Source organism: Myiozetetes cayanensis, unplaced genomic scaffold (genome assembly GCF_022539395.1).
Source record: "Myiozetetes cayanensis isolate MyiCay16 unplaced genomic scaffold, myiCay2020 scf4, whole genome shotgun sequence".
Classification (NCBI taxonomy): Eukaryota; Metazoa; Chordata; class Aves; order Passeriformes; family Tyrannidae; genus Myiozetetes; species Myiozetetes cayanensis.
Genome location: NW_026087631.1, coordinates 18497387 through 18524544, shown reverse-complemented (window position 1 = coordinate 18524544; position 27158 = coordinate 18497387). Strand labels below are relative to the sequence as shown.

Below are 27158 nucleotides of genomic sequence, written 5' to 3'. Positions count from 1 at the left end.
TCCAAAGACAAGCCGATATTTGGTCTTGTTTTGTTTAGAACTGACTGGTTTCCAAAACCCCACCTTTATTTTAGTATGAGTCTATGGAAAGAATTTTCCATTTTTTTTGTATCATTTTCAACTCTGTGGAAAAGACCTGCACAAGTTTGGGAGTTTTGATTATGAAAGATGCTTTTATTGGATGTAATGGTTGTGACTTCAGAGTCAAAGATTCCTACAAAATATCTAATGTTATTTCTTTCAAGAGTGAAAGTGAGCTTTTCCCATAAAGGCACACTTGATATTTCTAGGTCTTATTTCAACTATTTAGTCTTACAACAGAAGTGCAAGGTAACTGAATGATACATCACAGAATCACAGAATTGTCTGGGTTGGAAGGGACCTTAAAGATCACCTCTCTTCAACCTCCCTACCATGGGCAGGGACATCTCTCACTAAGCCAGGTTACTTAAAGCCCTGTCCAACCTGGTCTTAAGCACTTAAGACTATAGCACCAATCTATAGCATCTCTGGGCAACCTGTGCCAGTGCCTTGCCACCCTCACAGTAAAGAATTTCTTCCTAACATCTAATCCAAACCTACTCCCACTTTGAAGTCATTCCCCCTTGTCCTATCAGGACATTTCCTGATGAAGAGTCCCTCTTCAGCTTCCCTGTAGGGTCCCTGCAGATACTGCAAGGTTGCTATGAGGTCTCTATGCAACCTTCTTTTCTCCAGGCTGAACAACCCTAACTTTCTCAGCCTGTATTCATACACATACCTACTCTATTTTAACTCTCCATGGAAGATGATATTTGTTCAAGCAGCTACAGAAATACAGATGAGCTAATGAATGGGAGACTAGCACAGATTTTCAAACATTTTGTAGAGCTATTTCCCCTGTCTGACAGAGTGACCAATTTCTCTGTGCCTCAATTCCATTATAATTAAAGGACTTAATATTACTCGTCTGTTGGGGACTAGATGCAGTGGGAATAAATATTTTTAGAAGCTCAGATGCTGAAGCAGTTAAAGCTATACAAATTACTTTGTCAAAATTTAGCTCATTTCATGATTCACAGTCTAATTCTCTCTAATTCTTTCTGATTCACATTCTAATACCTATAAAATGCTTCCATGAGTCATAGAGGAATGGAGTGAATGATATCATGTTACATATGAAAGAGCAACAATAATTTACATTTTTGTACTTTATGCTATTCAGTTTCATAGAGAACCTTGAGTTGTTTTCCTACCTGGTTTGAAAAATTTTACAATTGGAATATTGCACTGCTTTGCAAAATGCCTTAACTACTATGTCAACAAAAATGCCAAGTTTGGAAGTCTTAAGCTTAAGATGAATTAAACTGGTTTTTTTCCATGCTTTATGCCAACAGAGCAGGGGCCAACCCAAGGTTTTTATTTTTGCAAGGTATCAAAACCCCAAAGTAGGTACAACAAATTAAAGGACCTCCTTAATCTGTGTTTACATTGCAATGAAGCAACAAGGTGAAGTGCAAAAGCAGAGAGGCATGCTATTTGTTTTAACTGATACAGTGATGCAGGATGAAGATTTTCCTCTCACATTTGCCCATTATCTGGAGACTCCTGCTGAACATGCAACACTGGCTGTCAAAGCTTTTCCCAAGCAGTACCTCTTCACTCATCAGTAACGATGTTCAGGGAGGAACACAGCTTGAAGTCTCAGGTGATAAATGTAACCAGAATCAAGCACTCACTAGTAAAGGCTGTTTCAATCAATGTAAAACATCGTAAGTCAGCTGACAATGGCTTGCTATTCCAACCTGTATTACATAAAGATCTAGCCTGAAAAGATTATAAGGCTTCCTCCAGCATTTAAGTTTAAATAGGACTATTGTCCACATTTCTCTTGAAGCAAGCTTTTACAAATGCTGGTTTTCTCCCTATGAATATGCTTGGTAAATATTCTCATAACAGCAATCCTAGGCCCATTCAGAGCCCTGGTTATGACAGAAGAATAGCTATATGCCATAGGTCTGAGTGCCTCCCAGAAGGTTTTTTTCAATAGTCCAATGAAAGGTTAAAACCATATCTTCTATAACCACATGTAACCAGACCTCAAATGAACTTAATCTTTGCAGTGGTAACAGAGCCTCAGCATTTACAGAATAGTTCTTTAACATCCAGAGCTGTTTCTGCTCCTCAGAGTCACCCGTCCTTATGCCTGGGACGTGCGCTTTCAGGGCCATGCACTGAGTGAGTGATCAACAGGAGATCTCTGCACCTGGCTCCAAGCACTCACACAACTGTTTTGCAATTCTCTTAAGGGCAAAGCTGTGTAGCTGCATTTGGTTTTAAACAAGGGAAGAAACATTTTTCGGCAATTTGATCAAGTGCTCATTGCAAACAGCTAATGTGTTGCAGGGACATTTTTTTTGCTGGGTAGAGAAGAGGAAGTTTATTTTTCTGGCTGTGGCTCTCAGAGTTTGACTTGTAAGTGACTTACAATGAAAATCAAACACTTTGCATTCAGAATGTGATTTAAAAACCAAACAAAAATGAAAACCCACAGATACTGAATTCTGACTGGTAGCAGAGAACAGGATATAGCTGTCTTTTGCAGCTGAAGTTTTGCTTTCTGGTCAGGGAATATGTTTTTCTCATGCTAACTTTGTGATTCATGTGAATCTCAGGGAAACTGGCCAGATAAGAGTAGCATGTGCTACACAATCCTCTTATGTCATTCCTCTAATCTTTATGAATTAAAGAAGCAGGTTAATGAAGTTTCTTATCCTAAGAAATACATTAATTCACATGTAATCATCATGTTTTAAAATATTCTGCACCACCACTGGCCATAGGTCAACCAATTAGCTAAACAGAACCTACAAGAGAGCACAGGAGCCTGAAGGAGTAGAATAGGCATGAAAAATAACCCTAAACAGGAGTCAGTGAACAGCACAGACACTTTATCTTGGTGATTCAGAAAAGAATTTTTTCCTACTGGGAAGTGAAGTGCAAATAGAGTTGATTTTAATATCATGTGTTCTTCTCAGCCTGCAATGAGACAGGAAGGAGGTATACCTTAGAGGTCAAGAGCTTAAGTTTTAAGATAAAATAATACCCTCATCTATCTATACCAAAGGTTTTTAGTGAATTGGAGAGTAAAAGCAGACAGGAAACAGATTTGCAAAAGGCATAAGACATCTCATTACTTGTTAAAAAAGCCCTCAAATGTCTCTTATGTGGCATGCGTGAAAGATCAGCTAGGTAACAAGAATTTGTCTATTCCTATTTTTGGTGGCCATTCGTCCCTGAAGAAATACAATATAGTGTTAAGTACCCACAGGGTTCAAAGATTTGAGATAAAATTATTGAATAAAGCTTCATAGGAGCTACAGGTGACAGGAATAGTCTTGAAGAGTTGCTCCATGGTGATTTTGCTACCCTTACCAGATAGAGTCGATGGAGCTACTCTCCATTCATGGAACATAAGACTAATATTCAAGGACAGCAAAGTCTTTCATGAGCTAAACTGGCAAGAGCAGAGCATATAGTATGGTTGAAAAGCACTGACCTTCTGCTTGATTCGTTCTGCTCGTCTCTGCAAATAGAGTCACTGTGGCAGGTCACCTCTTTTACCCTCGGGAAGTCTCTGTTCTTGCAAGACAGCTTTCTCTTTGTCATGAGAAGAGTGTGAAAAAAATAATTATAGGGATTAGCTAGTGAGCAGCACATCTTGTATCTTTGTGGTTTAATAAAAAAAAAAAACAAACCTGTAATGGAAGAGGGGTTACATTTAAGGTGGATTTTGATTGTGATGTGTTCTTCTATACATCGACAAGGGGTGATGATGAACAATGCATCAAGAGACTCAACCGTTACCTAGGCTTAAATAACAAATTGAACTGATTTGTGCATGCCAAGATTTTGTGTTGAGTTAGACACAAAGTAACTCTAGGCTCAGTTGTCTACAAGAACATTAAAAAAATGATGTTTACTCAGCAAAGGACCCTCTCTGAGCAACAAGTCCTGTTGAAGGCATTAGAGATCCCCCATCTCAGTGTGTGAAGAAAAAGAGCTGCTGACTTGCTGGTTATATGTATGTGAAACTCTCCCAGACCATAACCTGAAATTTCAGTGAATCTAGTCCTCGTCACAGACATACAGGCAGGGATAATATTTCCATTCCTGAGGAGTCCTTGTTGTCATCTTTTCCTTTGCATATGGCATATGCCTTCCAGGTGATTTTTTACTAGAGAGCCTTCCCACGTAAAACATGTCTTTGATAAACAACTTCTTTTCTGGCAAAATTTCTAATAACGACTCTCAAAACAAAAACAAAACCACCAAACCCTTGCAATTTGCTGAATTCTTGTAAATATTGCACTTCATTCCACTCCTGGCATTACTTTGCCTCCTTATGTCTTGGTTAATGAACCAAATTATATATAGACTGAGTTCCTCCTGCTGTTACTAGCCTGAATGGTTTGAAGCAGTATTTCTTATCATTTAAGTATCTTAGTTGTAACCTAGGTAAATGTTAAATTCTCTTCAATTTACAGAGATGCTTCTCAATAGCACCTTCCCAGATGAAAGCACATGAAATGCTAAACATCTGTTCATTGCCCAATGAAAGCTAATTGTCATCTTACAGCACATTTCTACCTCATCAGATGGCCAGTTAACAGTGGTGCAAAGCTCAAGTACATTCATATGCTAAGTTTAATAGCTTAACTTGACTGTGCAAATACTACTTTGCTATTAACTGGTTTCTATGTTTGCACCAGCACAAGTTATATGAACATATTTGTGTAAGTGAAAAAGTGATTCCATGTCTCATTATATCATTTGATATTTGTTGATTAAATTTTGCTTTTGGTAGGTATTACCTCTATGTTTGTGCTGTTCAGAGCTCTTGATACACAGCTAGTGCATAAGAAGTAGCAAAGGTGGTGCACGTTCTGTGGATTCTGGAACCAATTAGATATTTCTCCCAAGGTTTCCTGTATTTGTACTTTTTATGTTGGGCAGGCTACCCCCCATATGTTTCTGGTGTGGAGGACATAAGTACTGGGTAAGTACCTTCTTCTGAAACACTGAAATTCCTGTATTATTCTATGCAATGTGTGATGCCATGTTTACTATAGTTAAACAGTGTTTGGGACAACTTGGGTAGAGTTTTGTTATTATTTCTACCTGTGTTTTCTCTGTCTCGCTAGGTGTATGTGTGGCTAGCTGGAATACTAGCTGGGATTCTGTATCTATGGTACATCTAGCTGCTGTCATCACTGTGCTTCTTGGCTGTCTCTCTGATTTTTTCATTCCCCTTTCCATTCCCCTGACCTGACTGAACATGTAGTCTGCAAGCTATTGGATTTGTTCTTTAATATTTCCTAGCAAGCAAAAACCTGATGAATATGCTATATTTTAAGTTAGTTGAATGAAACTGCTAATTTTCTGTGAGAAGGATGAAGAGAACAAGAGGTAATGGGGGCAATTAAACGTAAGGTTTTTTTACTAAGAGGGTGGTAAAACACTGGAAGGGTTTGCCAAGAGAGGCTGCAGTGCTTCAGTCCTTGTAGATACTCAGAGCCCAATTGGATGTAGTCCTGAGCAACCTGCTGTAAGAGACCCTGCATGAGCAGGGTGCTAGACTGCCAGTCTCAGCTCATCTCTGATGCTGTGACACTCTCACAGTAAGGTATAGGTTCATCCAAAACTGTTACACTGCTCAAACACTCCTTGAAAATTTGCACAGCCTCCTTGGAAATGGGGTCTCATAAAGTAAATATTTTCTGGGCTTGTCAATACAGAGGGAAATATGTGGCTCACCTAAAACCAATACGGATAAAATTTAAAGTGCAGTCTCTGAGTAACCAGCAGTTGCCTATAAGACTACAAGAATTCCACACATTCTCTACTTGTCATATGTTATTAGGTTCAATAAACGAATGGGATACCCTCGGTGCAGGCAGCTCTGCTGATTTTGATGTGTTTAATTAGAGTTAACTCCTTTCAAGATGGTTCTTTCCTTCTGACTAAATCTGGAGGATAAAATTAAGCATCAGCAAACTCAGTGGCAGAACTCCCACCAACTTAATTGGAGTCAGGATTCCTTGCATGGTTGAAATACTTTCAGCTTTTTAAAGTCTTTTCTAATAGTGTATTGCTTGGAAAAGATCTAGATGTTCATGAGGAATGTGGGTTTTGGTAGTTATAAATATTTTAGTCACCAGGAGAAAAATGCTGAAACACTGAAATTTGTTTCAAATCCAGTTTTATTTCAGTTTTCTTCTTCATTAACTATACAGAATACTTTGGGAACTGGACATTAGCTGAAATAAGTATGATTAGTCTTGTTAAAAGAAAATCTCTGTGCAATCAATTTGAAAATCATTGTGCATGAAGCACTTCTCTGCTCCTATTTAAAACAAGATCTGAAAATTAAATTGTAAAAAATAAAAATAAAAAACACACAAAACTATCAAGATGGTTTAGAGCATTAAAACATAAAAGACTTGATTAAAATAAAGCTGCTGTTAGTTGTATCTAGTGTACATAGGTACAAGTGACTGGAAGCTTAGAAGTTTATATAGTTACTAATTACATTGAGAGCACACATACCCATAGGTCTATTGAGAAGTGTCAGATGATGTTTAAAAATCCTATTTCTGATATTCTCAGTGTGATATCAAAAGTGCAGTTAAAAAGAGGCTAGAATTAGAAAACAAACTACTAAATTCTGACAGAAGCCTAAGACAAGGCATCTAACCGCTGAAGTAGGTTATGGCACTAGTGAGCTTAGTGTCCCATAATTGGCATTTGCTCAAGGAAACTGCAGGTGGCCTGGAAGCTGCCCTACTGTACTCTTCAAGGTACAAGGTATCAAAATATATCTGGCTGTCGACCTTAGCCATGCAAGTCTTCTGTCCCTGGTTAAAGATTCAGCAGGTCTTAGGCAAATGCATGCTGGTGCTTCTCAGTTGTTCTCCTGTGGCACTGCTGTTGCCTAAAAGGAAATAGGCAGATCTCCTCACTCATAAAAGATACACATTACACATTACACACTATACAATACACATACGACATTAGTCTCCAAGTATCTTTTAATTTATAGCTCTCTGTCTTCCCATGTCCTTTTGTGATCTGGGAAGCAGAAGAAAGTTTGCTTTTCCAGTCAGTTTTCCAAAAAACTAAGTCACTGAGATCAGAAGGGTTTTGCAGAATGAAGTAATTTCAGGTAGCGGGATGGCCCAGTCTTGCTACCACTTTCTCCCTTACTGGAATTCCATTTACAGGAACTCATGAAAGAGACCCAGTGATTAGTATTTACCTCTTTCCTGTAAGCCAGATCCAGTTTCCCACAAAAGGTACAAACAGTGCCAGATGGTTAAGATCAGAGTAGAAAAACAGTCCAAGTCAAAACATCTAGTCTCATTTTCTTATATACTTCATATTCAATAAAGACTTAAAACAAAAAATAAGCAAGCAAACACTAAATCCTTGCATTAATTCTGTTCAACATTTTCCCACAATAATTAATCTTTAAGATCTGAGTTATAAATTCAGGTTTACTTTCTCAAAGACCTTTCAAACTCTGAAAGGTCAAAATCTGTATTTCAGCTGTTTGGTAATGTGATAGGCTTCAAAGAAATAATTTACATGGTACTTGTTAACTGTATAGAACTTTAACTGGATCTTACTAAGGACTCACTCTAGAAAACTCCTGAACACTGAATTTCTGGCTTCAATGGAAGATGAAAGTGTTTAGAATCTAACAAAACAGTTTTAGAACCTCTGTGGCTGAACATCAGGAATCAGTCCTTTCTATAAGTGGTTATGTTTCCCAATGCATGGAATAATGCTGAAAGGAATCCTGTTAACCTCTCCCAGATGTCCTAGCTTGGTCACCCCAAAAACCTTAAGATTTCTTTCCCGTCCAAATAAAATTTCATGCCATTGCCTAAGAATGCAGACAGCAACCAGCCTCCTCTCTCTTTCAGAACAAATCTTACTGTGTGAAAGCTGTGATTTTAAAGAATCACATTTATTAGAGAATTCTTTACTTTACAGTAAGCTATAAGGTTTAAAACCTCTGACTTGAAATGTGATGCTTCACCTTTGGCAGAGCTGTCCAAAACAACATAGCTATTTCACAGTTTTCCATTGACTAGGTTGCATTTACAGTCATTTGCTGCCTGAAGATGCTTAGCTAACAGTAAACTTCTCATTAATCCTCCTCTCTGCTCAGAACTGATCTCCTGATGACAAAGGGGAGGTAAGCTACAAAGCAGGGAACTACACACATGGGAAGTGCAAACTGACAAATCAAACTGTACTTGGAAACAGGTTTTATGCTGGTCCTAAATGGGGATGCCTCATGAAGGGCAGAGCTGCTGGACTCCCTACCTGTCCTGGGGCACTAGCGCCCTGCCCTGTGCAGGCGGGAGGGCAGCCCTGGCACTGTCCCTGCTGGGGCTTAGAGCCCAGTTCTAGGTGAGGAGAGTGTTATGTCATACTTACACAGACAGTCCTTTCCCCATACTGGCTGTAGAAGGTCATTGTGACTTTGTGCTTGTGTCCAGTCCTCTGATCAAAGGTGTTACAGGTGTCATAGGGTGGGCTGTACAAGTGCAGGCTAACGGCAGTCTCCGTGTGGCTTATGTTCTCCACGCGGTGCAGGCCGATAGAGTCTACACCAGCCAGGGCATGGAATGAGAAATTGTGTTAGCAGGAAGATCTAAGGAGACCTTAATTGCCTGAAAAACTGAAACTCATGAGCAATTAAGCATGCCCGCACTTTTATGGGCAACAAGTAACTCACTACAGGGAATTTGACTCCTGTTCTCTAGCACATATTTCCAAATATACTGATAATTCCCAGTGAGTTACCACCTTCCACAGTTCTAGATTATCCACCACAGGATAAAGGCTAATAGGAATCCTAAGAAACTTAAGGAAGACCATGCTGTCAGTAATTTTCTAGCTCTCATTTCCAAGGGACTTCATTTACCACTCTAGGAGAGCTGTTGATATAGATGCTTCAGAAGCAGGAAGGTTTGTGTTTCTAAAAATTAATAAGACATTTTATGGGGAAAAAAGCCTTTGTATTGCTAATTTTTACCCAAGTAAGATGGATATCAGTCACAGTAAAATAGCTGCATGCATTTGGGGGCATGGACTTATGCACAGGGGTACAGTCATCTTCTACTGCAGGCAACTGTTTCCTAATTAATCCTCTCAGTTTATTGGTTTGGAGAACAAGCTTTTAATTTGTTCTTTTGGATAAGGTGACAAATTAGTAGTGACTGTCATACTTCTAATCATAACTGAATAGTAAACATAGTTGAAGATGCAGCAAAATGAGGCACTGTATTTTGTGTGGTTACTGCGTTGGTGGAGTAGAAATCAATATAAGGTATGAAGACTCACATCCGTGAAAAAAAAGGACTTCCATTCTATGCTGAAGTGGAGGTTTTGAGTTACTTAAAAGAGACTTTGAATTTAGGTTTATGATCCTGTTGTAAAAACAACTCAGGCTTTTGTACTTGAATTTTTTATGTAATACCTAGACCTATATTGTGCAACATAGTCTTGATACCCTGAGAGTCATTAGTGCACTCTGAACTCTGATACATTTGAAAGGTAAGCCCTAAGTGTTGTTAACATACTTTATCTAAATAGAGGATGCAGTTTGGGGGGGAAAGTCCTAAATCTGTGCTCGTCATTGGGGAACCCAAATAAAGAGAGTTTAGTGGGTTCTAACATGTAAGTTCAACACCAACCAAGAAGCATGCAATAGAAACATGAAGGCATTTACTATTGATGTAGTTATGGTGATCAAAACACTGTCAGTGTTTTTCTTCTGCTTGTTTAACACATTATGTTTAAACCAAAACATCTGTTATGAAACATGGCAGAGATCCAAACTGCCTCAGAGAACTGAATATCAAATTTTAAAAACAACCAAGGAAGCTTTGGATCAGACACACTCAGTGTGTAGTTGTTTGCATTGAAAAGAACTGCATAGGTAAGAAAACCTGATGGACTTTGAGAACCCATGTCCCTGCCATGGGAACATCAGCAGATGTGTCAAGATCCTTCTTGCATTTCCTGTCCTACTGATTGTGTGCACTTAATGTGGTATACCTTCAACAGAGGCCTGCAGAACACCAGTCTTTTTTCCCCAATACCTTCACCCTGGCTAACTCCAACTGGGAAGTTCCCAAACTCAACCCCACAAAGTGTGTCCTCCAGTGTTTAACCCATGACATAAAAGGCAGATGACCCTCTTTGCTGATGTTCTGTTGAACTCATTGCTGTTCAGTATGATGTGCAGTGTCTTTCATAGCACCAGAATATATTACACCCAGGTGGCTACTCCAGGTTGACCTCCAGCATAACACAGGGTGGTAATAGCTACAGATATATGTGATGGCATGGATTTAGGAACCTAGGCAGACTTACTGGTGGGATCCTCATCATTCTCAACACCTGTATAATCAGACAAATTTTTTGTAGATTGAGAATTTCAATTCCACTGACACTGCACTTAAGCACTACAGTCTTTTGTTGATTTGGAAAAGAAGTAGCATTGAGAATGGGAGCCTCTGCTCGTGGCTTATCAATTTATTTTACACAGGTTTTACATTTTTGACATAGATCTTCCATGACTGTGGGAAAAGATTATTTCTTTGGGAAAAAAAAGCAAGGCACTTAAGCTCTCTAAACTCTTGTTCTCTTATTTCTTAGAAAATACTATTCAAAGTCTATGTTTGTAAGAAATTTCAGATAGTCATTAGAAGCATGATGATGAAAGGCTGCTTCATCTAGATGAGATGTCCAGCATATTAGAGAATCAGGCAATTACTGCAATGCCTTAAGAGTGAGTTAAAACAACATTTTTGTTGTGGTTGTTTTACTGAATCTAAGTACAGGTTTGTGCAGAATCTAGAGAGTCACATTCTTAAACTCTGCATAAAGTATTATACTGTTAAAGGTAGGAGACTAGAGGGCAGATGAACTCTTCTTTTAGGAATAGGACTCATGATAGGTAGTTGCCAAAACAAGCTTAATAGCTTACCATTAATGTAGGCACATTGATTTTCCCTCAAAACACGTTCTGATTTCTTAGTCATTTCACCATTCCCTTTTTTCTCAGGCCATTCAAACAGAGTCTCCTTTAGATTTCCCTGGAGGATCTTCATAAAGCAGTGTGAGTCAGTGTGATCATGGATGCTGCTATATACGTAAAAAGAATAACCAAACTCAGTGTGGTACACTTATTTAATTTCAGTAAAACAAACAGGACAGATGACATAGCACACTGTACTTGGACAGAAGCCTTAGAATGAAATTCCACTGCACATGGGTCATGCATTAAGGTATGCCTACTTAAAACTGCTACTTTAGAAATGTATTGAGATAAGCTTGCATACAGTAGGATTAGAAGAATAGCCACATGTTGATCAAACCAAGACTTTGACACAAAGAAATACAAAGAAGGTCTGGGGGAAGGAGTAGGACTGAAAATTTCTTCAGAACACAAAAACTCTTCTGCACCAAGAAACAAAATGAGTCTTCCACCATGATCCCAGGCAGAGGGTGGTATAAACTTGCAAGTACACCTGATATTTGCTCCAAAACCATGAAGAAATGAGCTATATGGTCCCTTTACTGCTGGGGTGCACAGACATTGTTGAAGAAAAAAATGCTGTACTTCTCACTCTGATAGTACTAAGTACAACCCGCTACACTAACCTGTTTATTTTCCTGGCAAGGCATGAAAAACCAACAGGATCTGATTTGTTTGCTTACTTGATCTATCTTCTTGCTCTGAAGTGTGTTTTAATTACTGTATTTAGAGACCGTATATGGGCTAGATATGTAGTTTGGTTTGGGCTTTTTTTTTTCTTTTAAATACTGGACTGACTGTTATAGAAGTCAATGGGATTATGACAAATGAAGAGCTCTTCACTCATCAAGGGCAAGGAAGAAGAGGAAATTTGATTGTCCTGGAATGAGTTTCATTGAAAAACTTGGTACTAGTACATTACTGTTTCTGGTAAACAAACAATGGGATTTGTTACAAACTGAGATGCCAAGAGACCAGAGCTTGCTTCAGGCATAGAACAGATCACAAATGCTGCGTTGTCATGATCCTTCCACAAACCATGAGAAAATCTGATCCTCTTCATGTAGGAAGCAATAACAACTAGTGGTCTCAGTCTAGCTCTAGCAAATTCTCATCCAACTCAAACACAGTTTGACACAAATTACAGGCTTTATGGGAATAGCCTGGGAGGAGTAGAGGTGGTGGGCTCGGTTCCTATATCCCTCTGAGTATGACGATATGGCATCTCCTAAAGCATACTGTAAATGTTCAACTGCAGCAAACAAAAAAACCGTTCCAACATCTCCTTAGGTTTTCTGTTTAGAAGTAAGAATATCCAGTCAAAACACACAAATTTTGTTGTTCCCTATTTTGCTTTAGCCAACACTCCATGAAAGACCCTCCAAGAGACAGACCCTGCCCTCACACTGTGTAGGACTACACAAGCAAGTGTACAATCTGTGTACACAACTCAAGAGGCCACATCAGCAGTATGTCTGTTTTGAAGGAGGAGATAGGATACGTGAACCTGAAGAAAGCCAAATACTTCTGAAAAGGGGCTCCCTCCTCACCATCTGCAGTCCTAACCCAGATTTATTTTTCTGATCTTGTCACAGAGGCAGATTTAAATAACATGAGAGAACTTCCAAAAGGTACAGCATATATTCAGGACTGCTATACCAATAGGAGCTCTGCACTGCTTAGTTTCCAGACACCTTCTGATAACTCCCAAAAGGCTGATTATGTTTCTCTATTTTGTGTGACAGTGAAAGACATGGTGGATTTATACGTTTGCTAAAACCATAGTCATTGAATACAAACCTGCCATGCCCTTCACCCCAGCACAAGATCATCAAGTTGAACTTTCCATTTCCACTGTCCACAAGATTTCTTGTATACCTGAAATACAAAGTGTTTGCTCTTTAGTGTGCCGATATGCCTATAAAAGACAAAATCATACAAATAAGTTCGTGAAAAAAGGATTGTGACATATAAAAATACCTTTTCTTTTTTTGTTCTTGAAATCCAATTTTTACTTAGAAAACAATGAAATTGTATTTCTAACTTGTTTTGTTTTGTTTTGTAAGAATTGTTTTTCTAGGAAGGAGAAAGAAGTACATATAAAATATTTCAGAATCATATTTCTTTTGAGTTACATAGATGATTGGAGTTTGGGAACCGTGAGTCTGAGACTAAAGTAGTAGACAGGATCAAATCAAAATAGTTATTGAATGAAGTCACTTCAGCAGCTGGCTTATAATTAGAAACAGAGGACTGCAATGAAACAAGAAAAATACATAGTTACATTCTTCTGCAGCTCCTTTTCTGGTGTTCTTGGCTTTCCTTCTGTTACACAGCACTCTTTTGTACAAAGCCAAAAAAACTGAAGAATGAAGATGTCAGGCTTCCTGTACATGGTCCTCTCACTCTGTTCCTGAAAGTTCCATTTCTTGTACTATAGTATTTTTGTGTGGATAAAGCACCTGTGAGGGAACTTTTGCTAGCATCTACTTCTAAACAAAGTTTATCAGAGCAAAATTTCTTTAAAAAACCCCTTATGTTTGTTCCTTTATTCTCTCCTGCAAGCCTCCCCTAAGCTGCTGCTCATGTTGTTCAATTGAAAAGGTCACTGGATAAAGAACTTGGATTTTGCTCTATACATTACTTTCCACAGTGTGGCTCTTTTGATCTGAGGCAGGCGCTTCCAGCTGATATGGTACAAGTAATGTAGTGGGACCTTCAAATTTCAATTTAGCTGTAATCATGACTATTTGCACTTCACTTTGCCAAGCAAAGAAAATATTTATGTGGATGATGGAATGCCTCAGCCTCTCCTGAAAGATGTAAGCAAGGGCACACAGAAAGTGCACTGATATCAGCTGAATGCTTTCAAATTAGCATCCCCATAAGACGACTCTATTTTGCTCACAACAAACTACTTCCAAAGCATAACATGTATGTTTATACACTGCCTCTCACTACATCCACAATCTGTGTAAATATCAGGTAGACATATTTTTTCTATGATGTCAGAACACAAGCAGTCAATGCTAGCATTTGACTGAACTTTTCAAGGTCTTTTTTTTTTCTGTACAGAAGCTCTGGCAGGCTATAAATAAACAAACAAACAAACAAATAAATAAATGTTACCATGTATTCTTCTATGGTTAACACACTTGTTTTTCCTGATGCTTAGTTTCCTATGTTCTGTTACAAATCTCAAGATTTGTCCTGAATGGAGGGTGGTCAAAACGAGGTGAAAGGAGGCTAAAGAAAAGTCAAGCCAGAATGATGCTTGCATAATAGCAGGGTTAAAAAGGAAAAGTTTTGGGGTGAGGGTTGTATGTTTGGCTTTTGGTTGCTTGGTAGTTTTTTCTTTTTCTTTTTTTTTTTTTTTTTTTTTTAGGGAAACACTCGAACAAAATGCATTTATCCTGTCATTTAATACAGAGAAGCCAACAATGACAGGAATAAATCAGTTGTTAACAAAGTCGGACAGAGTTAAAACCCTAATGTGTATTTTCCTTCCTACTGTTGAGCAGCAAAAAGACTTGACCTGCATTACGCCGCAGAAAGACGAGACCGGAGCACGAGGGCCCGGTAGGGCAGGACACGCAGCCACGGACACTCAACACCCACTTTGCGCTGGTCGCTGCGCCCCCTCCCAAGTATCGGCGCAACACCTGCGCCGCTGATGTGTTTCTCCCGGGTTCTTCCCCCTCTTTACTTAAGTATTTATTCGTCTATTCTGGTTGCTTAGGCACGCTTCTCTTTCTCTCTCGGGACATCCCCGCGCCCCGGCGGTGCCCGGGGCAGGACCGCAGCCGGGAGCAGCCGGGGTCGGTGCGGGGCCGGTGCGGGGCCGGTGCGGAGCCGGGTCCCCGGGTGCGGGCCCGCGTCCCCAGTGCCGGGTCCCGGTGCCGCCGCCCGGCCGTGCCGCCGGTGCCGCCATTGGCCGCGGCCGCCCTGCCCGCTCCCCGCCCCCGCCGCCTCCCGGCTCCGGCGTGCGCCCCCCGCTCCCCCGGCCCGGGGCCTCTGCCCTTCGCCCCCTCGGAGGGGCTGCCGGCTGAGCTTGTCCGCCCTGCTGCTCCCCGGTGCCCGACCGCGGCTCTGCCCCGCCGCCGGCACCGTCTGGGGGGCCCGGGGGGCTCCGCGTTCCGTGCTGTTCTGTACCTGTACTGGTCGAATTTGGCGTATTTCAGCCACTCCTCGGGATTGCTCTCGTATGACTCCATCAGCGCCTGCACCTCCTCCACGCTGACTTTGTCCTCGGCGAATATCTGGTGGAGGATGCGGACCAGCTCCTCCAGGCTCCGCGCCTTCCACATCTCGGTCTGCACCGGCTGCTCCATCGCCGCCGGTCGCTGCCGTGCCGCCGCCAGCCGCTGCCCCTGCCCGGCCCCCGCCGCCTGCCTTTATGCGCCGGGAGGCACGGCGGGAGCCTACACCGCCCCGGCGGGCGGGCCCGCGGCCAACGCGCCCGTCCCCGTCCCCGGGAGCGCGGCCACCGACCCCGGCGGGCGGGGGCAGAGGGGGCGGCGGCGGCACAGGCTGCTCGCACTGCCCGCGCTGCTGCCCGGGCGGAGCGGGCTTGGTCGGGCCGGCAGGCGCCCGGCGATCCCGTGTCCCCGGCAGGAGGAACGGGAGAAGGGGCTGTCGCTGCCGTGCGGAAAGCATCTCTCTCTCTCCCAGCCAGGCCTCTTCATCCCTTCTCGACAAGGTCTGCGGCTTACGAAGCCTGCCGCTGCCTCCATTGCTTACACCACAGGTTGATTTGAGCAATACATCTAGGAGCTCCATTGAAAAGCAAAACAAGGCACACAGCTATTTGAATCACACAGAAAATTGCTGCCGGAGGTTTCCCACAGACAGCCTGCCCGTTGAAAGCGCTGTTTCTTGAAAGCCAGGGCACTCCGGAATCACATTTAGAGCTGCCGTGACCACTAGCAGTCAGAGTGACATCTAGAAACAGTGAACGGGACAAAAGGCCATGCTAAGAAAACAGACGGTCCTTGCAGCCCTCACTCTGTCAAACCATGGCAGCAGATGCCATGCCAGCGATCTTCCTTTCCACTTACTAGAATGCTTATTAGTCATGAATTCGGGCAATAGAATTCACTATACACCATAGAACTGGGTTTTAAGAAAATCCATCTTTCCTTTCCATTAAAAAAAAAAAAAAAAAAAAAAGTTCAGCTCTTTAGGTCTGCCTGCTGATTGTGGAGCTGGAAGTAAGCAGATTGGTGGTGTGGGCTGCTGTAGCTCTGAAGCTACAAAGTTTAGGAATACTTTGCCAATTTTAAAAGGGGCAGGGACCTAGCACACTGAATATGACTGAATGTACTGAATAGGTCCACTGTCAGCCATCACTCCGAAACTTCTCTTGGCACACAGAAATCAGACCCTACCTTATAGGTGTGTGTGTGTGAGAGAGACAGAGAGAGGGAAGACAACTGTGATAATTTCAAGCAGATTTTCAAAGGTCTGAGAGAACCTAAGACTACCCAAAATCTCTAAAAAGCAACCAGGATACCCTGGCATTGATCTATGTAATTTATTTCAAAGGCAGAATTCATATTATTTTCGTGGTTGTCAGAAGCACCACCCAAAAGGAACAGAATGTCTTACAAGAGTGAGTTGTTTTAAGGATCATCAAAATGGGTGCTGAAATGAATGGTGAGGTATGTTTTCAAATATTTTGTTTTATTCTGATATTCTCAGGATCCAATGTAAATTATTTTTCAGCAGTTATAATATCTCTCTGCTTATTTGTACACCTATGTGCTTGGTGCTATTTCTCTGGTATTTAGATGTAGGGGAAAAAGAGAATTATGCCTCTGCTGTTAAGCCCTGAAGCCTTAGTACTTTGATTCCTTTGCCACAACATTGATGGATCATTAGCCATGCTGTCAAATACCACTTGTAAAAGCAAAAGGATATTTCATATCTTCTGTTACAACTACGGGATTAGGCTGGATCTGCTTATTGCAGTTACAAACTGCTGCTGTTTATTACAGCTCATCTATATTGCTGTAATTTTATTTGCTCCTATTCAAAAGTGTTTAGATTTTCATTTTCAATCATTCAACATTACTTGTTGGTCCTCAGAAGTTCTATAGGAGTTGATTACTTGACTGCATGAACACCATAAGGAACAACATTCATGTCCCTACAGCTTTTGTTAATAACCCATCGACAGAAATGGCACAAGGATCTGAGCACATACAGCAGTCACTGAAAATTTAAAATAAGAAGAGAGGATTATAATCCACACAGCATGGAACTTGTTTTCACATTATAAAGGAGTGTGCAGGATTTTATGCACTTTTATTGCTGGAAATCATATATATACCATGAACTTCCTAATTATCTAAAAGAGACTGGTGCAGCTGCACACTCCACACCTGACTCTGATTTTGCTTACTCTCAAGCAGGAACTGCTAAGAATACATCAGAATTTCAGAAGTCTAAACTGGGTATAAATAAAGATCATAATCTCCTCCGTGAAAACTTAATAGATATCCAGATTGGCCTGTCCTCTGCCAGGGCATTAGTCAGTTTGAAAATGATGATAGTGCAGCTTTAGTAGAAATTAACTGTTGCAGGTATTTCTGAACTGTCCTATTAAAACATTGTCTTGGAAAATGGGAGTTTGGGCTTTAATCACAAAACCTTTGCTTTATGTACAAATGCCAAACCACTCCACTGTTACCCAGAAGACAGGTGTAAGCAGATCTAGCAATCATTGGCATGACATCTAACCCCAAGACAGACTTGCCAGGTGAAGCACCCAAATACATACTGGCGCATCTCCTATTGGGGTACAGCTCAACAGGTTTTTCTCACACTTTTTTTTCTCTCACTTCAATTAAGACTGATGGAATTAAGGAACTCTAGCATTAAAAACTTTGCACCATATATTGGGCCCAAATATGTAGCTTGTGACTGAAGACTTTATTATACATCTTGTAACTCCAAATAAATGTTGTGGGCTGGCTGAAAGTGGGATCTTCTGGTCTCTGACCACACTCTTGTGGCAAGCAACTATGCTGTGTCTCTTTGGTCTGTTAGCCTGGCCAGATAATAGCACTTCAATCCAATAATGAGTATTTTAAGTCTCCTCCTCCAGACAGAATGGCTTTTACCCTTTTACTAAATCACTCCTTTATTTAGTCTCCGTTCACCTAAGTCTTTTACGATTGTAGAGATGGCTTTTTAAAGAGAAAATCTGGATCAACAGCTGTAGGGCAAGTTTTGGGGCCATGTGACTCTACATAGCCATGATTCAATGTAGCAGTGCAGCTGTTCCTCAGTCACATAACCTAAAAAGTGAGATTGATCCCTCGGCACTTTACAAATCTTGCTGCCCAAGCTGCCGCAGGCACTACAATTCTCAAGAAAAGCTTGAGAAGAAACTGTATCAAATATCATGCAGTGAAACATCATCAGACTGAAAACATGCAGTAATCCATGATTAAAATGAGGACACCACATACAAACTCATGCCATACATTGAAAATACCTACAACTACTAAATGGCATGTGCACTGCTAAAGTAAAAAACTAAAAAACGACAAACCAAACAATGTGGTGAAGAGCTGTGAAGCATTAAACCACAAAGCACAGAAAGGACTCTTAGAGGAAATCAGTTTGATTCACTTTTGCTGGGACATTAGTGCACCATGCACACCTATAAATAAAATATAAAACATTGACATTTCTCTCCATGAGAAAAACACTTGAAAATGAGTTCCTGTTTCTTTCAGTTGTGATATTTATATGAGAAAGTTAAAGTGCTGGCTAGCCTTCACTGCACTGGCAATACTTACTGTGTAGTTTTGTTTGGAGCCCTTTTTTCCCTTGAGGTTTCCTGTTTCAGAGCTAAAGGGCTCTTAACGTGTTTTAGTTCCCCAGAGTTGCTAGGGTTATTAGTTCTGTTACCAAACTGAGCTTGAGGGAAAGACAATTTTGTCTGCTTTAATGTCATATACTTGCAGTGGATTTTTGCAATTGGAACATGTAACTCCAGCCTCCTTTTTTTCAAGATTAGACCCTCAATGGAACTACATTTTAACACTGTATTGTCTCAAGTTTAATTGATATACAGACATATATAAATAATTTGCACGTGGAAATATTCCGTAGGATGACACAAAGCAAGATTGCTAAGACTCTTACCCTTACTTTTTTTTTTTTTTAAAGAATGTTCATCATCTACTTTTAATAAAGAAAAGTATGAGTGAATTTAGATGTACAGGTAGTACTTCATCACCATCTATAATCTGCATCCTTAATAAAAAATGTTGCTGAATGTAGCTATTGGTAGGTATTTAGAGGCAATTGCATTGAGGAAAACTCAAGAACCATTCAAAAAAAGTTCCTAGATTGCTCCTGAAGTTTAAAGAGTGACAATTGCTTTTCTTCCCAAAGTTTAATTTTTCTCAATGTGCATAGCAGGGATTAAATCCCATCTGAAATCAGCACTGTGTACCTAGCAACAAGTACTCCAAGGACTGATCCCTGGCACAGAGGTCAGCTTGCAAAGGACAGTTCACATCCACATTATTTACCTTTTAAGCTCCATAGCAGGCTGATCACGTCCAAAGTGCCCACCAGGAGTGGTACCTTGCCAACTCTTGAATTGTGCACAGGCCAAAATCTGTGCCAGCAACTGTTCTAACAATTAACTGTACAGATGACTGAGCTACAGTGCCCCAGAAAATCTCCTGGCACTACCAAGTCTAGTGACATAGATGTAGTGTGACAGGCTTGACATTAAGCCTTTAACATACTTATTTTGGTCTCTCCTTAGTCAATAGCTGATTCATTCAACCTTTCTTAACCTTTCATTTTACAATGAAACAATCTCTAAATAAGTTTTTGCCCCTCTAAATATTTTAGCTTCAAAAGACTTCTGACTAAAATACAGTGAGATGCACCTGACATCTCAAGGCATTATGGCTATTGAAGCAAGAGCAAAGCAGGGACAAGAAAAATATGTTGATTTTCATAATGTTTATCCTTGGAAACATAATAAATATGGTGCTAGCAAAGCTGAAGCATGGTCTCTGCAAAAAAGAAACACATTTTACATGTTTTCTTGTCAAGTGTTTTTCTTCTCTTGATGATCCAATACAAAACCAGGCTGAAAACACTTATCTTTTAATGCACGTTGCATTTTATACAAGCTTGTAATAGTCATAATCATCATGAAAACCCCAGAGTTGAAGGCATTTTTGTACCTTTTTTTTTCCCCTTCATCTCCAAGATGAAAATGTAGTATGATAATGCCTTGAATAACCTATGTACAACATCCCTGAAGAGTAAGTGCAACTTCAGGGTAGTCAAGAACAACATAAGCCAAAAACTTGTGCAAAAAATGGCAGAATTTGATCTGCAAAATGAGCATGAATAGCAACAATGGGTAAACAGAAGCCCCTTTGGTGGAGCTGAGAAGGATTTTGAAGAATGGATGTGTGAATTTCCAACCTACCACCTTGAATTTACTGTAGATCACTACATTCGAGATTATGTTGTGGGAATAATTAACAGACACATGCTCTGTTAAAGTCTTAGCAGTAGTTTTTGGAGACTTGAAAGTAAAGATGACATTTGATCAGCATGTGCATAGGTCACATGACTATGTATTTTATGATTTCACTCCTGAGGTAACTTTAGTTTCATTTGCCTCCTTTATGTTTTCCATGTGCTTTTAAGATTAGTTCAAGCTACAAATTACAATTTTATAATTAATGCTAGTTCTAAACTATTACAGCAGACACATACATAATGCCTCCCAGTTTACAGGGTTTGAACGTGGTGATTATTAACTTGAAATAGGATAACTGAATTTTGCATAGCACTATTATTTAGTATCAGGATGTTGTGAAGTCTTTCCTAAAAACAGTATAAAAAATTTCTTCTACAATACTTTATTTACTTCTCAGTCTTTAAAAATTAGTCTATTTACTGAATTTTCCCAATATGCCCTTTCTGCTAATTCAGTTACAGAAAATCAAGTGAATTAAATTACATTACAAATATTGGCAGTTCAGTGCTGTAGCATCTTCGGGTGGAACACAATATTGAGTACATCTACACTTTTTTTTGACTTGTACAATTCTCACAGACTTGTCCAAGAGTCAGCCCTTACTTTCACATCCTTTTTCTCCCACTTCAGCAATTGAGATCACTTAAAGGATAGTCATGACTTTTGCTCATACCAAATACAGTTCATGTTCTACTTCAGCTTTTCATGTTTTCAATTTACTGGAAATACTACTTTTAAAGATATAAGAATTTCAGGATCATCTGTGATTTTAGATGCTATAATGTCACTTTTTAAAAGAGGAAATTTAACATGTATTTTGCAACCTTTGTCTTTTGCAAATTCTACGAGTAACTTACTGGGATTCACTTATTTGTTCACTCGACACATTACCTACTTGACATATTTGCAGTCGATTCTGTTACTTAAAATTATGAACAAGGGAAAGTTTCCGCCATTTAAAACAGTCACACCCTAAGTCCGGGCAGAGAGAGCCCATGGTCCTTAAAGAGCTACCAGAGATAAACAAGCACTGACTACCTCCCTGATGAAAGAAGGTACAAAACTAGAGGAAAAAGTGGCAAAAAGCAGCACTGTCTCTGTAAAGAAGGTACAGAAGTTAGATGGGGGAAATTAGTAGAACTCAAACTGGTAGTTGTTAAAAGGAACAGAATAAGGACAGCCACTTAAGAGCATTGAGGGGGGGCCAAGAAATAATTAGATGGGATTGCAGAAAAATTAAGAGCAGAAAAAATGCTGGAGCAAGCAGTAATAAGTAAGTATTACTCAAGGAACAAGATGAATCTTAAATAAAATAATAATTCAAATATTCATGAATAAGTTATCCAGGTCCAAAAATGCACGTGGTGAACAAAAGAAATCCAAACCATTACTGTGGCTTTTACATTACTGGACTGTGACATTTCAAGGAATCATGGCAAATAATTTTTTATTCAACTTCAGAGAATAAAAATTATCTATAGATTCAACATAAATCACAATGTTCTACGTTTAGCTGGCATGATACAATGATGTACAGTTCTTCTTCAAGATCTTAATGTGTTTTTATTATTTTAAAACCAAACCAAAACACAACCCTCCCAAATACACACAAACCAACCAACCAAATACACACACACCCCCCAACCTTGTTGCATCACTTCTGAAGAGCACATTTGCAGTTTATCAGTAGTTTCATTTGTTAAGATCAAGTGAGGTGAAAGGTACCAATAGAACATTCTTCAAAGAGAACCAGACTAGTAGCTTATCTTAGGTAAACATAGGGTCACACGGGAGAACAGACTATTTATATTTGTAAGAACAGCAAGTGGACATGCTATGAAAAAGACTGAAATAAAAAATCTAGGAAAAACTATGCAAATACCTTTGTCCTTGTGTACCCTCTAGTGGCTGGCAAGGTTGTGCTGTCCTCACAGTACCTGAGCAGGCAATTTCCTCCACAAGGCAGAATCAGAGTGCTTACCTCTGCAATAATTCTCTCAAATGGAGATTCACGAGATCCAGGTTATGAGCAGGGAAAAATATGGATTATTTGAAGTTTTAAGTTTACAACCAATTCTGCCTTGTTAGCTTAACCCAGTGAATCCAGGTTTTCCACTTAAAGCATGGTAAAATATACTGAGCTATTCACACAGCAAGGATGCAGGGCCTGTGTCCGTGTAACTGTGGCACACATGGTGTGCTGCATGCAAACTGCAGCAACACTGGGAAGGTAAGCTGAGTGTTAGTTCTCCCTAAGTCCTCTGAGGGTGGACACACAGGTTGCAGAGCCACATAAGAGCCAGTTATGTATGAAACAGCAGTGAACAGTTCAAGACTACTGTAAAAGCACCCTTTAAACTGGAACAGGCTGTTTTGTCTGTGTGTGCTGAAGAACTGGATTACGTCATGGATCAAAACTCATCCAGTATAAGAACATTATGCAAGCAAACTAACATTTAATTTAGGTCAGCTTAAACAAACATTAAAGACTGTAACACAGACATTTAAAATAAACCCATAAAACCCCCAACTCTCATACCCAAACCCTCCAACAAATAAAAGCAAAGGTCAGTACCCTAGTAAAGGTACCAAGACCTCTCCATGATGAAACAAACCCCAAACCAAGCCTCACTGTCATGACTTAGCAAAAGGATGTAAAGTGCATTCTATTTCATTGGTGGACCATGCATCTGGTGAAACACAAGAATTACACCAAACAAAATGAGAATATATAGAATAGATTTTTAGCACCTCATGTCTATTTGTCTGTTAACTGAAGATGTAACAGCTAGTTGCATCATTTAACTAAAGATACAAGTCATTAAACAGTGTCAGAAGAAACACCTTGACAGCTGCTGAAGCATTCAGGCTTCACCAAATCACTACGCAATTAGTGTGGGAGGAAGGTATTTTGAGGCCTATCCTCATGCTGTGCCATATAAATGATGAGGTGCTGACACTACCAACACTAGGAAGGCACAGAGTAAAGTAGTCAGACTATATACCAATACCTACACATCATGAGAAAAAAAAAAAATACTGTTTTGAAATGACACGAGATAATGCATATTCAGAATGCACGTAACAAACGCACATGTCAGAAGTAAACTGAACCCCAGGCTATATGTACAACAGACATCACTTTTAATAAAAAAAGGTACTTTTATCTTCAATACAGCATACAGGTGTCCAGTCAATCCTCCAGACAGCTGAAATAGCTTCCCTTCAGATACAGCAATTAAGAAGTCAGCAGCAAGAGAGCTGGCTCTACTCTACAGATCGCAGGTGTTTTTTCTGCACCTCAGATGTACATCAGAAAGAAGCCACGTGATCAGCCAGCCTAAGCAGATTTTTGCTTATGCTATTCACCTGCATCATACAGGCACAAGCAGAAACGCAAAAATCCTTCTTGCCATGTGTTTACAGGTTGAGTTTAAGACAGTTAGTCCCTTTTTCCCTTTTTGAAGAGAACACCTGAACAACTGTATTGCCTGTCGTTCATCCCCATGCCTGAGTTTTGCAATAATGCAGCACTAACTTGCCATCACTTCCAAAACACTGCAAGAAAACACAAAAACACGAGATGTTACATTTATCCATGGGCTAGCATCTACATGAAGCAAACCCCCTCCCATCAGGTAAAATGTGTCACGGAATATTGTTACTGGTGAGAAAGCTCTCCATCGTAACAGGAGGCATGCCACCATACTGCATGTGAAGGAATGCATTTCCAGAGGCTGTGTGAAGCCAAATCTCTTTAGATCATATTCACATACATCTGTGAATATCAACTATGCTAAGTTAAAGGCACAGTATTACTGCTAAGGGCAGTACCAGATTTCAAGCGCTGGAAGCATACTGACAAATCTTGCTGAACACATTTGGAAAGGTTATTTAAGATGAAAGTCACCTCATAGAGGGTCCCAACTTCTTGGTCTGGAGATGGAGCAAAAGACTGGTTTACATATATGAACTGCAACAAAGCAAAAGAGAAGTGATGGAGATCTCACATACATCTCATAAGGAACATGGAAGAAACATTCCACAGTCAGAAGTTCTTTTACAATCTTTACAGCACACACCAGAACACACCCAATTACTATTTCACTTCAGTGTGCAGGGGCAACATGACTTCCAGGAGTCATCTCTGTCTGGCCAACCAGACCTAGCCAAAGCAAGTGTGCTGACTTCCTTTTCCTGCCAGCTGACCCATTAGTCTCCCATACAGAAGCACAAAGTGAACTCACTGGCTTAGTTCTTGCTCCTATTTCAAGCATGCAAACCATTCACACTATTCCAGATTTGCTCAATTAGAATTATTTTATTCTTTTTTCACGTCATCCTTCTCACTTCCTACTCCAAATGCATTTACACATATAGTGACTCCACAGCATCAAAAAGGGCCTTTGGATCTGTAATGTGAGGTAGCAACAGGTAGTGGGTCATCATGTGCTATTCCCAATTAACAGCTACAAAATTCCTACGGTTTTGCTCCTGAAACCACACAGGAAGGCTATGTGCTCCCTTTTTTTTTTTTTTTTTTTTTCTTCCCCCCCCCCGAGATAATGACATCACAGTTATTGAATCAAATTGTTGAAAATATCCACGAACAGTTAATTCCTGAACTATCACTCTTCTCCGAGATACTAAGCCTTGGGAAAAGGAAACCCGCCAAGATTTCCAGGTGAAAAAGAAGGCTAGTGAAATCCTTTATGGCTACATATTTAAAGAAGACCCTGCAGAACAAGAACAGAACAATCTCATTTACACTTTAGTTGGCTACTTTAAGGAGTCTAGCTTTAACCTCATATCTTAAATTAAAACTCTGAAGTTTACAGATGTTAAGAGTAAAACAACAGAAGTAGTGCAATCATATTTCCAGCTCTTCCAATGTTATCACAAGGTCACTTGGGCTTGAGAAGGGTTCCATGGGAAGCAACCCATGGATAATACTGGCAATCTGCTGCCCAATTGTGAGCACTTCCCACCTACCCATTTTAAAAGACAAACTGTCCTATGACCGTGATTAAACTGTTTGAGGTGTACGTTCTGAAGGAAACAGACATTTGTATTCAGGTCAGTGACAAACACTGACATTTTTCCAGATACCACACCCGTGTAGCTGGCTCACGCAGGAGCAGGGTGCACAGGAATGCTTCCTTGGGATGCAGCGCTGCCCAGCGGGCACACAGCTCTGCCCGGCAGCATCACACACCGAGAAATGGAGAAAAAAGCCCAAAGGTCGGACCTGAGCACACCCAGGCTGCACTTCCACAGCTCCCTTCAGTGCTACACTTGGGGCACTTCTCCTGGTGCGCCTGCTACAAGCTTCCCGAAGGAAGGTGCAGCCTGCCATTCCAGCAGCGTCCCTGCAGGGTATGACAGCCCCCGCCCGGCTCCCGCCCGTACCAGCTGCTCGGAGGCCATCAGCTTGAGGAACTTCTTGATGAAGTCCACGAGGCCCTGGATGGTGCGGGTCCGCTCCACCGCCCACTTCTTGGTCTTCATGATGGGGGTGTCGCCCACGGCCTTCAGCAGCACGTCAACTGCGGGGAGGGCACGTCACACAGGGCCCGCCCCCGACACCGCCCATTGGCCCGCTCCGCCCGCCCCCCGCCGCCCATTGGCCGGCGCGCCCGTCCGTCACCGCCCGCCCGCCCCGCCGGCAGCCTCCCCCGCCCCATTACTTTTCTTCTTGGCGTCGCCCGCGGGCTCCTCGGTGCCCGGGGACCCGGCCGCGGGCGGGCCCGGCTCGGCGGCCCCCGCCACCGCCGCTCCGCCCTCCGCGACCTCCTCCCCGCCGTCGCTGCGGCCGGCGCTCTGCGGCTGCTGCTGCGGCTCCTCCGCCTCCGCCATGATGGGGCGGCAGCTCCGCCTCCGCGGGCGGCGGGAAGTGACGACGCGCCACCTGCTTTCCCGTCACGTGGGCACGCCGGGCGCGTCACGTGCGGCGCGAGCCGTCCCGCCGGCAGCGGCCGCGCCCCGCCCGGCACGTGGTGCGCGCGCGACCCCCCCGGCCACGTGGGGAGAGGGAGAGGAGGAGGAGGAGGAGGAGGAGGAGGAAAAGGAGAGGAGGAGGAACAGGAACAGGAATAGGAAGGGAGGGGGACACAGCACCGCGCAGCCGGCCCGGCCCCCGCCGCCGCCCCACCATGATCAAAGCCATCCTCATCTTCAACAACCACGGCAAGCCGCGGCTCTCCAAGTTCTACCAGCGCTATGTACGGGCGGGGCCGGGCCGGGCCGGGCGGGGCGGGCGGGGATCGCACACCGGGACACCCGGGCCGGCCCGGCCCTGCCTGCTGCGCTGGGCCCGGGGCAGCACCGGGGGGAATGGGGAGGTGCTGAGAGCGGGGGAACGAGGCCTTGAGGAAAGCTGTTCCCCCAGCCTGTGGCGTTCCCCCTGGGAATTGCCCTTCGACAGCTCCAGAGGTGAAGGGAGGGAGTTTCGGTCGGTGGCAGACCAGGCTCTGAGCTGCTGTTCTGAACGCAGCTGTGTTTTCAGCCAGGTGTGCTGTGGGTCTGTGTTGT

General features: G+C 41.7%; 3 protein-coding genes across 4 annotated transcripts in view; 1 reads left to right on the top strand and 2 right to left on the bottom strand.

Annotated features, from left to right (window-relative positions):
- Window positions 1-6224: 6224 nt before the first annotated feature.
- Window positions 6225-15481, bottom strand: CDO1 (cysteine dioxygenase type 1). Its single transcript, XM_050329012.1, has 5 exons — window positions 15251-15481; window positions 12899-12976; window positions 11048-11205; window positions 8488-8657; window positions 6225-6973 (listed from the first exon to the last, which is right to left on the bottom strand). Exons 1-5 carry the CDS (start codon window positions 15427-15429, stop codon window positions 6944-6946), a joined length of 615 nt encoding a protein of 204 aa, XP_050184969.1. The 5' UTR covers window positions 15430-15481; the 3' UTR covers window positions 6225-6943.
- Window positions 15482-22057: 6576 nt separating this feature from the next.
- On the bottom strand, window positions 22058-26502 carry ATG12 (autophagy related 12). Its single transcript, XM_050329020.1, has 4 exons — window positions 26315-26502; window positions 26037-26173; window positions 24538-24600; window positions 22058-24185 (listed from the first exon to the last, which is right to left on the bottom strand). The coding sequence occupies exons 1-4, from the start codon at window positions 26481-26483 to the stop codon at window positions 24126-24128; spliced, it is 429 nt and encodes a 142-aa protein (XP_050184977.1). The 5' UTR covers window positions 26484-26502; the 3' UTR covers window positions 22058-24125.
- Window positions 26503-26664: 162 nt separating this feature from the next.
- AP3S1 (adaptor related protein complex 3 subunit sigma 1) overlaps window positions 26665-27158 on the top strand; it is a 31314-nt gene continuing 30820 nt past the window's right edge. Inside the window, exon 1 of one of the 2 annotated variants that reach the window (XM_050329016.1) lies at window positions 26665-26848. In XM_050329016.1, the coding sequence (XP_050184973.1) occupies window positions 26780-26848 (69 nt within the window). In that variant the 5' untranslated portion in view covers window positions 26665-26779. The remainder of the gene's footprint in view (window positions 26849-27158) is intronic. The other variant, XM_050329015.1, reaches the window with a different exon arrangement.